The sequence below is a fragment of the Zingiber officinale genome, chromosome 8B, assembly GCF_018446385.1.
Source record: "Zingiber officinale cultivar Zhangliang chromosome 8B, Zo_v1.1, whole genome shotgun sequence".
In the NCBI taxonomy this organism is placed as follows: Eukaryota; Viridiplantae; Streptophyta; class Magnoliopsida; order Zingiberales; family Zingiberaceae; genus Zingiber; species Zingiber officinale.
Window position 1 is genome coordinate 62,819,802 of NC_056001.1, and position 17,976 is coordinate 62,837,777.

Consider the following 17,976-nt stretch of genomic DNA (forward strand, 5'->3'; position numbering starts at 1 on the left):
AAAATAAAAAAAAATCAAAAGCTATTTTTTCAAAATGAACCCACATCTGAACTATGGCCCAAATTTAATGAGACCAATTTAATTTAATTTTTGATTTTTTTAGTTTTAGTTTAACTGCGTAGATCGTTTGACCATGTCAAACTTGGGAAAACACAACGGAGTTGGACTATTTTCTACAGTTATTATTATTATTATTATTTATTAATTTATCAGCATCCTCTTTTTCTTGGGCCTATGACGGACACAATAAGACCGAAAAAAAAAAGGATGCAGTCGCAAAATCGTACTCGAGTGGTGCCGGAGCGGCGGAATCCCTAAAGCGGCGTCAACACCTCGTCACGCCCGATGGCGGCCGCAGAGCAGCCACCGAAGAAGAGGAAGCTTTACGAGGCAATACTGGAGCACCGCGCCCCTCCGCCTCCGCAGAAGACCTTCGTCTCGTCCCCTCCCCCACCCCCTTCGCAGGAGGAAATTATCCGCAAGCGGAGGAACAAGGAGGAGATCAGGAATCTGGTAGATTGCTACCGAAGGATCAAGTTTTGCATTTCCCAGAAGGATTCTCGCCTCATGCCAGAACTTGAGCAGGCCTATCTGGCCCTAATTACCACCTCCAGAGGTTCCATATCCCTCGCCCCTCTTTTTCTTCTTTGATTTTCCTAAAAATACCTAAAGCTAAGAATCTTCTAAGAAATGCTTGATCTTTGTGTATGCTTCCGTTGTCACATCATCATTTTTTTTCTGCACGAAAAGAAAATTAGTACTGACGTTCATTCAAAATTTCAACTCCAAAGGATCAATTATATTTTCTACTTACAATTGGTAGAGACGTCATTTCAGTTGTAAAACATATGTACTTCGTTAATTGTTGTCATAGATCACATGAAATTGAGAAGAACTATATTACATCATGTAATCTCCATTTTCCTTGTTTACAAGTCGCTGCCCATTTCCTAACATTCCCTTACTCATCTGAAAATTCTTGGGCTTGTTTATATTGGAGAAGAATGGGAGAAAGGAAAAGAAAAGGCCCTCTTTATCTATTTGGTTAACAATAGAGAGTAGAAGAATTTGTGATCCTCTGGTTGGATGCCAAAGTGGTAGAAGGAATTGACATACCAAGATATGATTTATTTTTCTCCACCCAAATACTGATTTAAAAACTCAAGGGAAGATAAAGGCCAAGCGATACAAAAAGTATTGGACCAGTGTTATCCTTTTTACTGTTCAATAAAGAAAAAAGAACTTCTCTAGATTTTACTAATTTGATTTGCATCAGCGTAATGACACCAATTTATGCTAATCCAATCTGTAGTTACAATTTTAAATGGACCCTATGGTGTAGCTATCCTTAATTGAATCAAATTTAACGGCATTGTTTTAATTCTAGGAAGGGCTGAAGTCAGATATGATTACTTTAAATCATTAAGGAGCACCAGGGTAAGTCAGTATTACTTACATCTGATATTTTTTTTAGCTTGGCATGATCCTTAGTATGCCTTTGTGCTTATGGTGTAGTTTTAAAATTCATCCTTATTTATAGTAAACTTGATTTAGTTTATTGAATATTTAGGTCATGTTAATTTCTAGCTGATCATATATATTCATACCAAGTCTCCACAATTCTTTTTATTTCCAATTCGTAAGTATGAATTGTATCATTGTATATGTGAACATAGTCCATCATATGATATGAATTATATGATTTTTGACGACTATGTAGTCCATCTTATGATATGAATCATGATATAATTTTGACAACTATAAGCTGTAATTACATTAAATAAAATTTGGTCTTCCTCAATTCCTTACAACTCGCACTTAAATTAATTCAACTTGTGTGACTGCACAACATCAGAATGTATTAGTCTCACTTGAACATCTCTATATCTTATCATACAGTTTATCTCATTTTTGCACCTATTGGAGCTACACTTTGTTGCTCTCGTATATTAGTATTTTGTTTATAAATCTAAATGTAGGCAATTCCATTAGTATTTAAAAACCTTGATTCAATTTTATGTTGTAAGCCTCTTCAACTGTAGCTTTGTTGCCAGTTTGTGGTGTTGAGGAGTTGATTCTTGTTCTAGTAGGAGTACACTATTTAGCAGTAGGCTTTTGTTTAGGTTCCCAGTCAACTTTGAAAGTGAAACTGTGATGTTCAATTTTCATGAATTCTTCTATTAAACTATTGCACGTGGCAACCTTCTTTCTGCAGTAAATACAAGTTATATAATAAAATAAACTACTTTATCCTATGTTATGAAACATGAATTTGGCTCTTTTAAATGAGATATGTGTGTTGTTCTGTTGTGTAGGTTGTACGAGTGTGCAACGTATAGTTGCTGATCTTATTCCTCGGTATGCATCATTCTGTCCTACTGCTCTAGAAGCAGCAGCTAGAGTTTCCATCAACATGTATAATTGGAGTCTGGCTATAATCATGAGAGGAGAGGACATGGATAGTGTGGCATACGAAACTGTTAAAGCTTGTATTTTTGGACTGGTTGACATTTCTTGCACGGCATCATCTGAAGCACCAACATCCTCTGTCATTCAGGGCATTTGTTCTGCAGTTTTCTCAAACATTCTTACTTTTTTTGTTTCAACTTTTGAGGGTAAGGATATATATCCAGTGGCTAGCAGAGAAGTTGAAAAGCTTCACGAACCAATGGAATTCCTTCGTGAAATGAAGGATGATAAGGAGGACAATGAACCTGTTCTGCATAGGTTATTTAAGCTTCGAGCACTTAGTTTGCTCTGCATATTATTTGCCTTCCCAAAGAACTTACTTGCAGCTTGCTTTGAACTCTTTGTTTCTGGTGGAAATGATAACACTCTACATAGTGGAGCACAATTCTTTCTCCGTCAGGTGACAAGTCATTTGAATGGTGCTGAGAACGTAAAAAATAATGTTTCAGATGGAGAGATTGATCCATCTTCACCATGTCCAAAATCAGCAAGAACTGGTGTAGATTCTGACGGAAATGATCAAACCAAAACAGAAGCAAATAATGACAAACTAGAAAAAATGGTGTTTGAATCCAATAATTGTTTATTGGGAAAGGTATTGATACTTTAAACTAATTCACAGCTTCCAGCAGAGATTATTTCATTATGGATTCATCTCAGATAGTACAATAGATACAGTAAAAAGTAAGTTAACATTTTTTTGTGGGGAACATACCTTGATAAAGCATGAGTTTTTTTTCAACCTTTGATATTCCTAAAGCAACTTTCAGTAGGCACCGAGTTACATGTTGCTGTGCTTTGTGAAAATGCTTTGTTGAGACTGTAAGTGCTTGAAAAGTAATGAGCCTTTATCCAATAGGTTATGCCTTTTTGCGCAGCCTTAATTGCAAGATTATTCTGTTGTGTGCATGCTGCATATCCATACGTAATAGATTTCTTTTAGACATTAGGGGTAGAAACAGTGAATCTGTTCTGGTCCTAAGCTTCTTCTCCCAACTCATACATAGATTCAGATATAGAATTGTTCATTTTGAATGAGAGATGAATCAATTATTTCAAATTGTTAAACATAAATTTCTGCAAGAATGCTGAAGACAATTTTGCTTTGAAAGTACCTCCTTTTAGAGTTTACTGTAATTGTCCGACTCTATACATAAAGGCTAAAAGAACTTCTAAAAATCTTAAATTTGATATCCATTTCTATTTTCTAGTACTTGATTTTACTTCAAGGTGTGTTCTTTGTTGCATGATTGTGATATTCAAACATTCACAAACTTATTAACTCTGGCCTCTGTATGCAGGCAATTAAAAAAGATCCATCCTTGGGAGTTTGGATATTTTCTTATTGTAGAAAATTATCCAGATTACATGGGACACAGGCTACTAAAGAGTTATTATCAATTTTAGAAAATGCAATAGGGTCTTTGTCAAAGTTCATTGATGGAGCAGATCTGGAAGAGAATGACATGGTCTACTCGCATGTGTCAAAATATGCAGATATCAGCAGCTCATATGTGGCTAATAAGTATCCTCCTCAGCACAATAGAGCTCTTAATGTTTCAAAGGATATATTGTCAGGAGTTCCTGATAGTTCTTCAGCTGATGCAAAGAAAAGAAGTAATGATTCTGCTGAAAATGCTACAGGCCAACATGTTAGGTCTTTTTGCCCATTGCCACATGAGATAAATGCACTGCCAAAGGATGGAAGTTGCATTAGTGGAGGGGAGAGGTTGGCCAACTTGAAGAAAATGGATCATGAAAGCCAATTCTTGGAGAAGACACCTGATCCAAGAGAATTGAAAAGAAGTCAGTCTATTTTAGGCATTGTGAAGGATTCAGATGGTTCTGGTGCTGGAGCTAAGAAGCACCATCACAGTACTGATATTGGCATGACGGCAAATGCATCTGCTTCTGGAGCTGCAACTGCAACATTTTCACTGCCTGAAGGGCATTCAGGTACTGGTGAACTTACACTGGATAAGTTCGCTAAGCTTTTAGTAAAGCAAGTTGATGCTTCTGTCCCAGAAATGGAGTTGATCAATGCATTTTCTAGATTTGGAGAGGTTGCAGGATGGCATTTTGACAGACCAAATGGTCGCTGCTATATAGATTTCCGGTTACATGAAGCTGCAGACCTCGCAAAGTTTCAGTTGCATGGTGCAAGGTTTGGGTCTACAACAATTCAAGTGGAAACTATAAGTAGAAGCATTGGAAGTGCTGCTGACAGCATGCTTTTCTCTCCAATGGTTCCAACGTTGTATGGTGCTAGTGCTGAAAAGTGCAACCCTCAAATATCTCAATTGCATTCCTTGATTTCATCGCTCTGTACTAAGTACAATTTTAATAAAAAAATTTCTCATGAAAGCAATAAGCAGAAAAAATATTCACTTTCCATGAAGGATGAAGCACCTTCAAACACTCTCTACATTACTCTATCTGCTAGCTTGTCCACACCATTTGAAGATGATGATTTGAGGGCCTTGTGCAATCTTGCTGTGGGAAATGTTGGTGCTGTAGTTAGATTGACACGAGTAGGCTTGCAAAGCTCTTGCTGGTTTATAGAGTTTAATAGTGTCGATGCTGCTGTTACAGCTTTAGGAAATATACAGAGTTGTCCTGACATGTTCCTTCTAGCTGAATTCAGGTATGAACTTCATAAATTTCTCTTGATATCCATAATTGAAACTGTTTATACTTTTCCTTCTATCATTGTGTATTTTAGTTAATTTCAGAAACATCTTGTCCAAGTTTTGCTTAATAAACTTGTATGTGCTACACACAGATAAAACTGTCTCACTTCAAAATTGAAAATACGTCAGTCTGCTAAAATTTTCTCAAATGTTACTTGTCATCCACTTAGTAAATTTATGAAATTTGGTCAAGTCAACTTGTCATTGTTTCTGACATAGTTAACGAGCTTAGAGATTCAGAATCATAATACCAACTAGATGAGTGAGCAGGTGATTAAGGTTTCAAAACATGTGTGTAGATGCTATGCGGTTGACATTGCATTCACATATGCAATCAGTATTAAAAAATATATTTTAAAAATTATGTTGATAACAATGACTATCTTATATACAAAATAGATATTAATCAACAAAGTTGAATTCATGCTCCTATATAGAAATTAGTCATACAAAGAAATACGTAAAATATAATAATCTATTTAATCAACAATGATATATTTTAACTGCATGTGGATGTTACATAGTTTCCTTCCAAATTCCTAGGCAACTGCATATGAGGCTTAGGTAGTCGTTTTTTGAAACCGTACAGATGATGAAAAATAGATATTTCTTTTGGAAAATAGTTATTTATTATCTGAAAACTTGGATAATGTGGTCATCATTATCATCCAACTATTTAGTGTCGGTTGGAAGATCTTATCGCTCTCTTGAACTCTTTTCAAGGTTTTTTGCTATTAACATCCAAATCAATTAACTCATTTTTTTTATTACATAAACTAAAGTGTTCTTTAGTCTCCTATCTACCTCTTACTCTTCCTACTTCAACCAATTCAACTTATCTAATTATAAAATATATTGGCCATGTTTGAATACCTCAATATATTTTCTCTCATTTAATCATTATTAAAAAGGAAAGCCCAGGTGTCTATGTTTTTTTACCTTTCATTCACCTGGAGATGGCCGGTCTCGCCCACGGAATTTTTCCACCCGGTAAATCCAGGAAGCGCAAATGGGCCACGGGGAACGGTACCACGAGTGGTTCGAGTGCCGTTGGCATTAATTTACGCTGTGTGGGAATAGAACCCTCGTTGCTTAGGAAACTCGTCCATTCGCTTACCATCGCACCACACCCCGGGGGGCTCATTCAATCATTATTGAAGCTACACCTAATGGCTTTTATGTATTAGTATTTTCTGTCCCCAATTTTTTTGTTAAACCCATACATTCATCTTATATTCTAATTCCTTCTATATTAATTTGTTGTACATGTTGTTTCCTGATTATTTAACAATCTGACTGCTCCGTTGTACCTCAATCTCAAGAAGTTTTCCTTTCAACTTATGGGGCACATGATGATAACACAACACAAGTTTCTCTCCAATTCAACCAACCATTCTTTATACTATTAATGATAATTTTTTACTAGTATTTCTTTCTTGTTTATTAATAAATCCAAGATATCTAAAATTCTTAATTACACAACTTTCATACGCTTCAATCTTTATTTGCTTGCTTGTTTTCTTATTACAACAAAAGGGCATCTTTCACCTTTTGGTTCTTCCTAAATTTCAAAGCAAGGACTCCATCCTTTTCTGGAGTGTTTAGTGCTTAGTTGGAGCTATTGTGGTATGCAATCCTTTTTGGAGTAGATCAAGGAGTTGACTTTTTTTTTAGAGATTTGTGTAGAATAAATTTGAGTTCAACCAGAATGTTTTGTTAGATGTAAACATTTCACTATAAGTAAAAGAAAAAAAATGGTTTTTACTAGTTTGAAAAATTCGATCATTGCTGCTTTAGAACTCGATCATAAAAGATCAAGGTACAGAAACAATCTCTACTGCTTTAAGCTTGCATACAGCCCTGTCACGCTACATCTAGTGGACCTTTGAATGCTTGCTATGGTGGCAGCCAGCATGGTAGTCATCCATTGGTGGAAGCCTAGCACAATAGCCATGCCAGCTCATAACTAAACACACTTTAACTTTCCCTTTGGTGGAAGCCTAGCACGCTGCACTTACTTTTACTTCGTCTGCTTCCCTCATGAATTCTGATATTTCATTTACAATACATACTTTAACTTTTCACTTAAGTCCTACCTTTGGTCTAATTTTCTTATCTCAAAGATTTCTCTATATTGTAGTTAATCTTCATGAGAACTGTTTAGTTATTCTCTGACTCATTTCTTTGGTGTCTCTTTTGTATAACTGATGATAAGTGTTTTTTTTTCTTTAAGTTTTGCTCATCAGGCTGAATAATCTCCTTTTGAATCTTAATCAACTAATGCTGTGTTGAGCTATTTATGTCCCTCTAACCTTTCGCAGGAATACAGGAGTCCCTGTGTATCATGGAGAATCAACCACGCCAAGGTCATTAAATGCCTTGGGATATCCACCATCTCCTGGAGAATTTGGGTCTGCTAAACCAGGAAATCCTTATGCTAGATCTTTTGTAAATAAACCTGATATTGGTCACCACCATATGCCAGTATCCCCAAGAGTACATGTAGATAATTTAGGAATGCAGTTGCAGCATGGTCAAGCATTCCAGTCAAATTGGAATCCTACTACTGGTGCTGAAATTCGTGAGATGTCCATGGATGTATCATTCCCTGGTGAGTACTGCATTGAGGTGGCTTGAATTTCCTGTCCATTTCCATATTTTCTTACTAGCTCTACACTTTATTGATGATTGATGACTAGGTCCGGCAACCAATGCTATTGACAGAAACTGGCATTACATGAAGCAAGAAAATGAACCACAGATATTTGGTAAGGGGAGCATACCCAACCGCCCTAGCATTACACGTGGTGGCTCTGTCATACCACTGCCATTACCATCACCTTTGGCACGCCCTGTCTATTTCACTCCGAGTAATTGTTGGGATAGTTCTGGTCGAGGTCCTCCCTTAAGCCGAACTCCAACAGGAATGATGCTCCATGATAACCGTAATATTAATACATGTCCTGTGCCTTTTATACCCTCTTCTATTACTCCACTTTCACAATTGCCAGGTGGCGCCATGCAGCAGAGACTTGATCAAGTAGTGAATGTTCCTCCTCTACCAAATATAGTCCCACCACCTCCTCTCCCATCAGATGTGGCACCTCCATTACCTTCATCTCCACCTCCACCACCACCCTCACAGCCACCCTCTGTTCCACCTCCTCCAAACTCTCCTCCTTTGCAACAATCCAAGGATTTCCTCTTGCGAACAAGTGTATTATCTTCTCACCATCAATGGCAAGGCAATCTTACAAAAAGTGGTGTTCACTATTGCACAATTTATGCAGTTAGAGAGGACTCTGTTGCCTGTAAATATTTAAACACATTGTCAGAGCCAACAGAGTAAGATTTAATTCTTCATATTTGATTCTGTATCTGATGGTTTATGCAAAATTTTAATGAATTTTCTCTTATGATGTCGCAGTTGGCCTCTTAGGTTAGACGTAACAAAGCGCACAGACATTCAACATGTTAAGTCAACTTTTGCAAACACTCCACCGCACAAAGTGAGTTCCTGAAGACCCTTGTACTCTCCCAGGCTACCTTCATATTACTTTTATTTGCATTATTTACTTGAATATTGTTGAAAGAACTAGCTATTTGTTGTTGAAGAATTGGAGCATGTGAAATTGCTTTCTAGTATGCTTGTGTGCTCATACAGGCCAGTGGCAGACAGGTGGTTTCTGTTGGTGCAGTCTGCTATGCTGCAAAGTAGACATAGGTGTACCATTTCAAGGAAACATCGAACAAAGAAGAATGACAGAAACTATGTTTGTTTTTAGTCAAGATATTTAGGACTAAGATTGTCAACTAAAGGAACTAACTGTTTACGAGATTCTTTCTTGCTTCGGATTTGGTAAATTTATTTATTAGGAAATGTGAATTCAATATAGCAATCATTTAGAAACTGGCCTTTCATATTTGCTATTTTTAGAAGTTAGTTCTTGTCAGTTGTTGGTTCAGGAATATTTTCTAATTCAAGTACATCAGCCATTGGAAAGGTCTATTATGTTAGGACTTAGGATGGATAGGCTACAAACTATCTGCAAGCAATAAGACTCAAGCATTTATTGGGATTTTATCGTCTTGAAATCAGCCTCTTCTGGAATCAGTTGCCTTGGTAGGTTTCTCAGAGGGATAATTGGTGCGCTTCAATATGAAATTAAATGCTGATGGTTAAAACTTATATTGGTTTGAAAGGAAAAGGTGTTTACTGCTTACATATGACCTTCCATTTAGGCTGAGCTTATAGGAATATTACCAAATTGGTGATTGATTAGTTTCCAATACTATCTTTGCTGAATTTGTTCCACTAATATTCTTGATTGTTTTATTGATATATTATATCATATAAAATAACAAATTTGATGATTAGGAGCAATCATACATTATATTTGAGCATGCATTAACTACAAAGGTATAAATTTGTTTTATCCACAGCAACCTTTATGGTTGTTATTTTCCTGTCTGCATCATAAATCTATTTATTGAATTCCTTCATGACACCTTACATAGTAAAACCTTTAAGTTGGTTATAGAGCTCAGACCATTAGTTCATATACTTTCCTATTATTTGTCTGTTATGAACTTTCATTGATTAGCATCATCACTCATCATGAAAATTCATAGAAAGACTGCCAGTTTGAGGCTTACCTTTTGGCAAATCAATAGTGTTTCACATTACTCCACTTTACCTTGATGTAGGATTGTTCAAAACCATAAATATATAAAATGAATCCTTTAGTAACATGTTAAGCATTTTTTTTGGCAATAATTACTTAAATCCAATTCATAAGATGTCTTCACACTTCTAAGACAGGACGGTTTCACATTTCTTTCCATGCAAAATTCCTGATATTAAGTTTGAATGACTATTTGCTAATTAATTTTGTTCTTTTCTTTTTTTCATTTTTTTTTTGATATTTCATCAACCAAATCACCAAATCCTAATTTTCCTTATTCATATTTTTTATATTTTGTGTATACAAAATCATCCATTGTTGGACTCAGTTTACTAGTATTGCATTCTCTTTTTATAAACTTTGTGTGCATGCTTGCTCCAAATTCGGTATGAATTAGTTTTTAGCATTCACCTACCGTTCCATTTTCATATTGTTTGTTCATATCCTGCTAGTTTAACATTATGTTTGATGCAGAAATTAGCATATTTGATTATATTCCTCTTGTAATCGACTGATTTTATACATTACATGGTGTAGAGAGAGGTCTGTCGTTTGCTACCTTCCACCACAAGTGACCAAAAAGGAGTAAGTATTTTCTTCAGTGCATTGTACTTTAATCCAGATCTGAAAACATGTCTTATATACACTTAAGCATGTTTTGGTTACTGAATCCATACTGTATTTTTGCGTTTATTCTTCCTAAGTACAGTATTTTAAATGGCGGTTGAGGCGGCCGCCTAGGCAGGAGACATAGGGGTGTAATCGAGTCGAGCCGAGCCGAACTCTTGGATGTTTGAATTTGACTCGTTTATAATCGAGCCGAGCTCGAGCTTTATTTAACGAATATATTCATGGCTCACGAGCTTATTCGAGCCTAAACAAGCTTAATAAATATAAATTATAAATTTAAATATTCATTAAAAACTAAATTATATATTTTTAAAAAATTATAATATTCTTGTTAAAATTTATAATTTTATTCTAATAAATAAATTTAATATATTTGTCTATGTTTTTCATAAGTAGAGTGTAAAATCTATAAATTCAATATCAAAACTATTATTTTTTTTATTTAAAAGTTGATTTATGAGTTTAACGAACATGTTCACGAGCTAATGTGCCGAATATTGTGAAGCTTGAGTTTGGTTTGTTTATCTTAACGAGCCTCATTAAACGAGCTCAAACGAGCTTTTATCGAATCGAGTTTCGAATAGCTCACGAGTGGCTTGGCTCATTTACACCCCTAAGGAGACATACCTCAACCATACCACCTTGTGTTTAAACGACGCCTGCAGCGGTAAAACATTTCCAATTCGAACTCGAGTGATGCGTTACCAGGCTTAGGTGACGCGTCCAGACACGCGTGACGGGTCAGACTCATCATCGGGCCCAGGCAATGCGTCGCGTCTGGCGTCTGGCGATGTGTCCGATGCCGAAATGTTGAAGTCGATCGCCGAATAGAATAGATTTTTTTAACTTAGTATTTAATTGAAACTTTAGATTAGTAATTTTAATCATAATTGGGATAATTTAAATAGGCTTAATTAAAGCCTAATAAAATTATCCTATTAATTTAATATATTTAAAAATTATTATTATTTATTTATTTTAAAAAATATTTAGATTAGCTTTTTTTTAAGTTAATATATTTTATAATAATTTTTTAAAATTTTTGATCCTTTATTTTTTTTTTTTTTTTATCTTTTAGCTAATATATTATTTAATTATGTATAAAAATAGTAAAAGAAATCCAATCAACTAGGCACCGACTAGGTGGCCGAGATGATAGGCGGTCACTGATCGCCGCTACCGCCTACTAGCTACTGCCATTTACAACACTGCCTAAGTATAAAGAGGATCATTCATTACAGTGCAGTCTGATATTGAATCTTTATCTTCGTCATTTTCATTTTCATCAAGATGTGTTAATTCAAACATATCATGAAATATATATTTTTTCTTTTCTCAATAAGGATTTTATTCTCAAAATATTATAAAAATAAAAATATATAAATTGAGAATATTTAAAATTTATGATTGGGACTAAAATACTAATTGAGGATTTTTTTTAGAGTTTAGATTTTCGTTCAATGTTTTAGAAGTATGTTTGTCAATTTTTTCACCATTTGAAAGAGGAAATTAGGGTGGGGGTCTGGTTTTAGACTGTCATCTGCTTGATTTGGCACTGGTCTAAGCTATCCTCAGTTGGCTCGTGAGCCACGTAAAGGCCACTTGGCCTGTGCCGGTTTGGGACTCGAAAGTGGTTGTGCCTTTTGTGTTCTAGATGCAAGGAAGCTTTGTGGATGGAATTCCAGGCAAAGAGCTAAGACTTGCACTGTATGAATCGAGAGGTTGTGTTGCAAGTTGAGGTGTCAGCAGCTGCCCCTTGCACATGGTGAGAAACAAGAATAAAGAGAGAAAAGATCAAGGGAAATAAAGGGAGGTCGGCAATCTTCCCTTTGGGAAATACTACTTTTAGGAAATCCTAACCTACGAAGTAGGTTCTAATACCATGTAGAATTTTGGTAAAGGAATTAATTATTGCTTATCAATATAATCATATATAAATTATCAACATAACACTAAACCGATATACTAATGTGGGATTCGATCCACTAAGCTAATATTCCTATTCCTCTTAACTTGTTTTAAAAAATATATCTATATTAGCAGTGCCTTAAAGGAGATTGCATTAAAACGACAATTACATAAATAAATTACTGGGAAGAGGGACTCCCAGAGCAGGTGAGGAGGATGCCATATGTTGCTCCCTCAAGTTAAGCAATAGCAAGTAACATGGTAACTGCTCCTGTGGCTTGCTAGAGACTATATTTTTCTTCACTATTGACTATAAAAATTTCACTATTGGACTCAACAAATTCACCATTGCTAAGCTATGCACAATGAATCAACCTCCTCACGTGTGTTTCATCAGTGCCACTTGACCACCTATTGTTGTTGTCGTCGATGGAGAGTCCTGCACTTTAATGCTGCGAGGAAACCCTCCTCCGGGAGAATTCCTTCTTGCCAGTTGACCACTGAGAGAACATCATGTTGTCTTCATAGGTATCAATGTGACAGAGAGGAGGGAGTTTTTGACCTTGATGTCAGTTGTACTGCCACAACAGATAATGAGCCACCACCTGTTCTGCCATGGTCAGGTGTGTGTTGATGAACACTCGTGCGGCTACATGAATGATTGCTAGTGTATTTGATAATGAAGCCACTCAAAAGCATATGTAACCTCCAGGAGAGGTGATTAATCAAAACCTAACCATGTAGTGTCTAATCGCGTGCCTGATTGGGATGTTAGATTATGAAAGCGGATGACCCTATTGATATGTGCTTGCAAGCTCCCCATTAGATACTCCCACACAGCTATTGTGCATAGAAACATCCAATGCCAAAATATTGCACTCTAGTTTCTGAACTGTGTTTGTTTGATGTCAATACTATAATTTTTCAGTTGTATTTGGTTCTAGTTATCATTGCTATGCTCTATTCCTTAAGAATTATTCTGATTGAAACTAGATGATTCTTAAATGTGTTATCTTGTAAGTTAATCTTTGTTATGATATATACTGTTCTGTTGCAGATTCAGGACTTCACTTCGTATTTGAGACAAAGGGAATATGCTGGAGTGATAAAGCTTTCCGCGAGCAAGTCCATGTGGACAAGATTGCTCTTTATCCTCCCCTACTCGCTTGACACATGCTCCTTGCTGGCTATTGCACCTCAACCAGCGGAATGCCTCATTGCTTTGGTTCTGCCAAAAGAAACAAATGTGGAACAACCGTAGCTTTATATAGTGTAGTGTGCCGCATGTCTATATCTAACATTTTCCATTTAAGAAATATACTCAGGAACACATTTTTGAATGCCTGTAAAATCTTTCTTTCTTTTTTTAAATTTTATTTTAATCTTTGGGCTCTGCTATTTAGCTTCAGGGACTGGGCATCTGACTGTTGTAATACTGATGCCGTGAACAAGCCTGGCTGTACCTACATTGTGGTTTTGCGAAACGACTCAATGTTTTGCCCAAAGGCGAACCTGTTGTTTGCTTTTGGATTTTCAATTGATGATCATCTTTTATCCTTGTTTCCTTTGATAAATAGAGGGAAGTTTGTTTGAGATATTAATTTAAACATTCATTCTTCATAAGTCATGTGAAAAGTTAATATTTATCAACAATATTGACAGTGGCATGAGCTTGATAGAGCCAAGGACAAATTGAATTAATAGTGAACATGTAAGCTCACACGTAGGGTGTCCACACTACTGCTTTATGTTGGTTTCTTGTGACTAGGTTTTAATTGTGTTGTTTTCATGTTTCACAACTTGAAATGTTTCAAACTAATGGCATTGTCTTAGACTTGTGTAGAGCTAATTCTATTGTGGATCATTTTAAGTCCATTGAGTTTGTCTTGAAGCTTGATTGAAGCAATCTCATTAAGTGAGCGCGGAGGCTTGCGGAGCTTCCATCTTGGCAAATACAGTGAGAAGTAGTCGAGTTCAGTAAGATAGTTTTGATGTGAATAATAAAATTTTTGAAGTTTTTCTTATTATTTTGATGTTGTTGTAAGTATGCAAGTGTAGAAATTTGACAAGTAACTATAAGTGTAGCAATGATGAGGTTGAAAAAAGTTTAAGGGAGCGTTTAGGAGGGCGTTCGGTTGGTGGGTTTGGGAATAAAGGAATAGAATGATAGTAAAAGATAATGTTTGGATTATAAGTTAAGAAATAATAATTTGAGATTGATTTTTAGTTTTATTAAAATCAGTTAAATTCAAATAACTAGATGAGTTTCATTCTTATTCTCATTTTCATTTCATATTATCAAATTCATATTTATAGTCATTCTAATTATTTAACCAAATATTATCTAAGTCCGATTGATTGAATACTTAAGAGGTAATTGGAAGATAAACAAGATTAATGCGTTGGTAGACTATTCAAGAGGTCAAAGTTAATTAGGAGCACAATAGCTGCCATTGAGGAAGAGACGGAGACACACTACTTCCAAACAGATGAGAAAGTTCTAGAAGCTAATCCTATTATCAAGGAATATCTAGAAGTGAGGCCTTGTGGAAGGTAAAGAAGATTTGAAGGCGGGGTCTTTTGACAAATGAAGAAAAGTGAGTTTTGAATGGCTATGAGCAATTATAATCTTATATTTTTTCGGAGGAAGTTTTTCAAAATTAAATGATGTTATCTAAAAGTGGAAAGTGGAAAGTGGAAAGTGAAAAGTGGAGAAGATAGTAAATTAGAGATGTGACTAGAAGTTTGATGGGTGAAGACTCTATATGATTTTGTAATATAAAAGTGTCAGTGTTGGATCACGAAGGGATTTTCGATGTTGACCCTTCGATATTCAAATCAGTTCCCAGTGATGTGGAGAAAATTGTAGCAAAGAGCGTGTAAAATAACAAAGTTGCGCATACTTACCCCTTAGATGGGAACTCTCTTTTATAGTGCCACTATAGTGTCTGTGCACGCATCTCAAAGCGTGCGCACATTTTCCCAAACGTCCTATGAAAAGATAAGTCAAAAAGTGTCTCTGACACCTTTCCTTAAGCGAGCATGCATATCTTTGATGTGACAGGCTCGAAGCTTTTAAAATACAGTTTGTCTGCGGAACATACTCTATTATCAGTTGCACAAACCTCCAAAAGAGTACGAGGAGATACTCGAGTGGATCCCATTATAAGTCGATCGGTGTCTGCTTGGTCAAGACGCCCTCGCTCGGTCGTGATGAACAGCACCATCTTCCTTTTAATTATCTTTTTTGTAGTTGGAGGGTTGCCTCTCTCTCGAATGGACACGCCGCCAGCTCAGATCAGATGACGGCCAGGAGCTATACTGTCTGTTTGTCCCTTAACTTAATGTTGTTCGCTCGGCCTTGCTTACTCGGTTGGGCATGCCATCCGTCCGACCATAACTGGCCCGTTCGACCATTCTGTAGCCAACATCTCTTTTCCTTCCTTGACTTTGACCTCTATGTTGGCTAGTCTCTCTTGCTTTGACCTATCTTTAGTGGGACCCATCTCCATCACCATATTGCAAGTCTTCCCCTCAAGTCTAGTCGAAGAAGGTTGCAAGTTTGACTGATTGGACTATTAGTATGCTTTGGAACTCCCTTTTTCCCGATCGAGTGTGCTAGGGTTTAGAGTCGCTGCTCAGTTAGGACATTATTGTTCAAAGGTTTATAGTTATCGCTCGGCTATGGTGTTTTACTACGCTAGAGTTTATAGCGCCGCTCAATAGTAATATTCACCACACAAGAGTTTATAGCCGTCGCTCGTCTCTAATATTCGCCGTACAAGAGTTTATAGCCGCTACTCGGCTATAAAATTCGTCATACAAGAGTTTATAGCCGTCGCTCGGCTGTAAGCGCAGGACACTTAGTCGTTTTCCTCTTCTTATCAATCAGGTATTCTAGATGATCCTGTCCGCAAGTCGAGAGGATGGATGTTGGGGGGCGTGGTGCTCCTGTTGACCATACGTGGACTCCGAACTAGAGGGACCTACAACCACAGCAATGTTAGTGTCTAGCCAGGGAGGGGTTCCCCGGCGATGGTCCTCTGACGCTCAAGTCAGTCACCGGCGGTGTGGAAGCAAAGAAGCGGAGTAAGAGAAGTAGAGTAACAGTGTGGCTACAGTGAAAAACTAACATACCTCCGTTGAAACTTGGGGCCCTTTATATAGGGCTCCGGGGGCACGCATGCACGCTCCTCGAGGTGTGCACGCTTCTCAAAGTTTTCCCTGAAAAGACATGTCAGGAAAGTGTTCCCGACATCATACCTTAACGACCCGAGCATATCTCTGACGTGATAGTGGAAGCTTCCATCGTACGATCCACTACCTGACCATGCCGCTGACCATGCTGTCTCCTAGAAGGATATCGCCAGATCCTCCTTTTGTCCGTTACTCAGCCGTGCGGGTGAGCCGTTTGGCCAACCATCAGCCGTTCGGATGCTATCGTTCTCGGGTCGAGCGGGATGGTCGCTCGACCAACCTCCCACTGTCCGAGCTCCACTTTGAATGTAATCTGCTCGGTCGTGGCTCCGCTTGGCTGGTTCCGAGATTTGATGTAAGTCCAAACGGGCTGGCCACTTGGCGTGTGCCTCACGGACACATACTTCTCTGAGCATCAGAAGCTCGGGATGTGGCCAAGCTATGATGATGTTGGATCGGACCTTCTCTATCCCGGTCGGGCGAGTGGGCCGCTCGACCGACCGGTGATATAAGGGCGTTGACCACCCTAACTTTTACCTTTGACCTTCACCGTGACAATGACCCTCCACTGGGTGGGCCCCTCATCATCGCATCACATGCCTTCCCCTCAAGTCTAATTGAAGGAGGTTGCAAGTCCGACTGACTGGACAGGAAAAGTTTTGAGATCAATTGGACGATCAGTCGTGATACTGGGTGGACTCCGGTCGATCTGTCGAAGAGTGTCGGTCGGCCATAGGACCGATCCTTGAAGCCGATCGACACTTCGCGTATTTGTACTAGGGCTTTAGCCTTCGGTGTTTCAAATGTGTGCGGTCAACGTTGACGTCACCCGAATCTCTTGGGAATTCGTGCAAATCACCCCCATTAAGGCCGAGCACATACCCACGTCTGTTAATGACATTCATAAATGCAGACCAGTGGGGAAATGTCACGTGTCGCCATCGCAGTCACCGCATGTCCGAAGCGACGAGCACTGATGTGACGTTTGATGGTTTGAATTATACGGTTGGATCTATGCTCCGGTCCCCGTGACCTAGATCGGACAGCTCCGGTCGGCCGAGCCCGAAGTTTACAAAGTCGCAGCGTCGGCTTCTTCTCCCCACTTTGCGCCTTCTGCAAGAGCTGCCGGCGAAGTGTTCCCGTGCCATCGGTGCTCTGGCGATCTTCTTCCCTTCTTCCGCGACCACCTTTTCTTCTACTGTGAGTTCCCCTCCTAGACCTTGTTTGCCTTCAATCTTTGTGTTTCCGCTCCAGCGCTTTCTGTGTTTCTCGTTCGCATTTCTTCTCTTCGAACCCCCTTTTTCTCGTATTTTGGGCAATGACAAGCTCTTCACAGCCGTTAGACCCCACTCCTGGACTCTGGTATACTACCATGGAGACCAGGTTCGACGCGGGTA

The 17,976-nt window shown here is 37.9% G+C and overlaps 1 protein-coding gene across 2 annotated transcripts; it reads left to right on the forward strand.

Annotated features, from left to right (window-relative positions):
- Window positions 1-235: 235 nt before the first annotated feature.
- On the forward strand, window positions 236-13,940 carry LOC122017442. 2 transcript variants are annotated; one of them, XM_042575067.1, is made up of 9 exons: window positions 479-616; window positions 1,388-1,437; window positions 2,316-3,064; window positions 3,771-5,113; window positions 7,481-7,770; window positions 7,859-8,504; window positions 8,587-8,668; window positions 10,382-10,429; window positions 13,440-13,940. In XM_042575067.1, exons 3-9 carry the CDS (start codon window positions 2,414-2,416, stop codon window positions 13,641-13,643), a joined length of 3,264 nt encoding a protein of 1,087 aa, XP_042431001.1. In that variant the 5' UTR covers window positions 479-616; window positions 1,388-1,437; window positions 2,316-2,413; the 3' UTR covers window positions 13,644-13,940. The 2 variants fall into 2 exon arrangements, with proteins under 2 accessions (XP_042430999.1, XP_042431001.1); XM_042575065.1 differs by lacking the exon at window positions 1,388-1,437 and having other exon boundaries at window positions 236-616.
- The last annotated feature ends 4,036 nt before the right edge of the window (window positions 13,941-17,976 follow it).

What these genes read in the sequence shown, in the direction of transcription:
- LOC122017442 (XM_042575065.1), top strand. Translation starts at nt 346, where the DNA reads ATGGCGGCCGCAGAGCAGCCACCGAAGAAGAGGAAGCTTTACGAGGCA. An exon ending in CCTAATTACCACCTCCAGAG is followed by an intron (nt 617 to 2,315) that starts GTTCCATATCCC and finishes TCTGTTGTGTAG; the next exon opens with GTTGTACGAGTGTGCAACGT. An exon ending in CATGGATGTATCATTCCCTG is followed by an intron (nt 7,771 to 7,858) that starts GTGAGTACTGCA and finishes ATTGATGACTAG; the next exon opens with GTCCGGCAACCAATGCTATT.